Source organism: Theropithecus gelada, chromosome 18 (assembly GCF_003255815.1).
Source record: "Theropithecus gelada isolate Dixy chromosome 18, Tgel_1.0, whole genome shotgun sequence".
Lineage (NCBI taxonomy): Eukaryota > Metazoa > Chordata > Mammalia > Primates > Cercopithecidae > Theropithecus > Theropithecus gelada.
This window is the reverse complement of record NC_037686.1, coordinates 12,645,601-12,648,055: the sequence shown is the minus strand read 5'-3', so window position 1 is coordinate 12,648,055 and position 2,455 is coordinate 12,645,601. Positions and strand designations below refer to the sequence as shown.

General features: G+C 45.3%; 1 protein-coding gene across 1 annotated transcript; it reads left to right on the top strand.

Annotated features, from left to right (window-relative positions):
- The first annotated feature begins 366 nt into the window (after positions 1-366).
- CETN1 (centrin 1) lies at positions 367-2,067 on the top strand. Its single transcript, XM_025365421.1, has one exon. The coding sequence runs from the start codon at positions 423-425 to the stop codon at positions 939-941; it is 519 nt and encodes a 172-aa protein (XP_025221206.1). The 5' UTR covers positions 367-422; the 3' UTR covers positions 942-2,067.
- Positions 2,068-2,455: the final 388 nt, after the last annotated feature.

The following is a 2,455-nucleotide window of genomic DNA, read 5'->3' as shown; positions in this document are numbered from 1 at the left end:
TGGAAGGTGGAGGCTGCAGTAAGCCGAGTGGCACCAGTGCACTCCTGTCAAAAGAGAGAGAGAGACAGAGGCTCTAAATAAACCTATAAAACTATAAAACTGGGGTCTTATGGATGCTAGCAAATATCTTGGAAAGAACTGCCAGCTCCAGTCAATTACGGAAGACCACGGCGGCTACAAGCTGTTTTCCAGCTCAGGCGTCAACTCGTGGAAACTGGGTAATACCGAGGGAACTGCGGATTCTCGCGTGAACAGGATCTCGCCGATGTGGGGGCGTAGGAAGAGTCTCCTCAGGCCCGCTCCAACCCCCAACGGACTTAGGGGTTGGCCGTGAACTACGGGTGGCCCCGCGCCGCGCCAGCTGGGGGCGCCCGAGCGCGAGCGCGGGGCGGCGCCGTTGGGATCACAGCCGAGGCGGGAGAATGGCTTCCAGCTTCAAGAAGCCCAGCGCCGCCCCCACCAGCCAAAAGAGAAAGGTGGCGCCTAAGCCCGAGCTCACTGAAGATCAGAAGCAAGAAGTTCGGGAAGCGTTTGACCTCTTTGACGCGGACGGAAGCGGGACCATCGACGTGAAGGAGCTGAAGGTGGCCATGAGAGCTCTGGGCTTCGAACCCAGGAAGGAAGAGATGAAGAAGATGATCTCCGAGGTGGACAAGGAAGGCACGGGGAAGATCAGCTTCAATGACTTCCTGGCCGTGATGACTCAGAAGATGTCCGAGAAGGACACCAAAGAAGAAATCCTGAAGGCCTTCAGGCTCTTTGATGACGATGAGACCGGGAAGATCTCGTTCAAAAACCTGAAGCGTGTGGCCAACGAGCTGGGGGAAAACCTCACCGATGAGGAGCTGCAGGAGATGATCGACGAAGCTGATCGGGACGGGGACGGCGAAGTGAATGAGGAGGAGTTCCTTCGGATCATGAAGAAGACCAACCTTTACTGAAGTCGGTTCAGAAGCTAAAGTGACTCTCTGGGTTCCCCGCTTCCATTTTGTGAAACCTTAGAGGACGGCGGCTGCCTGTCCCTTCTTCACCCCCTCACCCCCATAATTTGTCTAGATCTATTTCCATATCTCTAGTTCAATTATAGAATTTGAAAGATGCTTGTAATGTGAGTTTTGGTTTTTAATTCTCAAGAGCCTACCTGGAGCACATAAGGTTAAACAAAGGGCCCTGAAGTTTGAGTGCGCCCTCCATTTGCCCTGTGCTGAACTTGCAGAGACATCCGTTGAGCTGGAGGCAGGACAACTTCTGGGACACACAAAAATGTGATTCCCTTTGTCACTTCTTTGGTGGTCTTAAATTATCTTGCTTCATATATCATTCCTTAAATTCCAGTCATTGTTCCAGCATAATGAGATGGAATCTGCCAGTAGATTTGCCTAGCCTGTCCACTTAGCTGAATACTGGTTTGAAGGAAAACAGAGTGGCCACTTGCAAACTTACTGAGCTCAGGACAGATAATCTTATAAAGAATAGGCTTGCTTGGGTGGTAGTACGTTGTGCAATTTAGACTATTCACTGGCTTCATATGTGCAAATGATTCTTCGTTTGTGTGTAAATTGTCCACCGATTCTTCGTTTGTGTGTAAATTGTCCACCGTGCGTTTATCTAGGGCTAGTATGTATACCTGGGCTACAGAATAAAAATAAAATCTAATACTGGCCCAAGCAAAGTATAATTTGCTTAAGAGGTTATGCTAACAAATGATTTTGAGTAAATATCTACAACTGTAGGATCTTAGTTTAGGAAATTGTAGGGAATACCTTTATATAACATTTTAAGCTACTTACAGTCCTTGGAAATATCAACAAATATCTTAGATATCAGACTATTAAAACCTTAGTCATCTCATTACTGCTTGATTATAAGACACTTTCTCCCCGCCAATCCTTAGAACATCTTGGTTCTTGGTACTTGACTTTTAGCCCCTCTGACATATAGTTGATGTTAGAGTGTCTGGCGTTTAAGTAGTGCTCTATTTTACAAATCCCAGTAAACTGTTCCACTGTGGCTTGTTTATGTGTTAATACTGCTTGTTTTCTGTTATAAATTCTTTCTTGCTTTGGAGTAAGATATCTATCGTTTTGAATATCTACAAATCTGAAGTTAAAGAAAATTTTTTAAATGTAATTGTGGGAAAATAAATAGATCTGCTGAGATGGAGGCTTTGACTAGTGTTTTAATAATAGGCAACAAAACAAAAAGGCAGGATATTTTGGTCACAACTAAACCTAAATTAAATCCTCATACAAAGCCCCATTAAGATAAATGCTCAAATTCTGGGAACATTTCACTTGCTTTGCCAGCAATTTTACCCTTCAGAGGGTGTGGATCTAATCAGGGGAACAAACTACCCTGGACTTAATTCTCATTAACGGGGACTAATTTGTCAAAGCGGCAGTACTAGCTGAAGTGATGGGTATGGTAGTATTCACTATGAGGATTTTGCTGAGGT

Coding starts and splice junctions, on each gene's coding strand:
- CETN1 (XM_025365421.1), top strand. CDS start 423: ATGGCTTCCAGCTTCAAGAAGCCCAGCGCCGCCCCCACCAGCCAAAAG.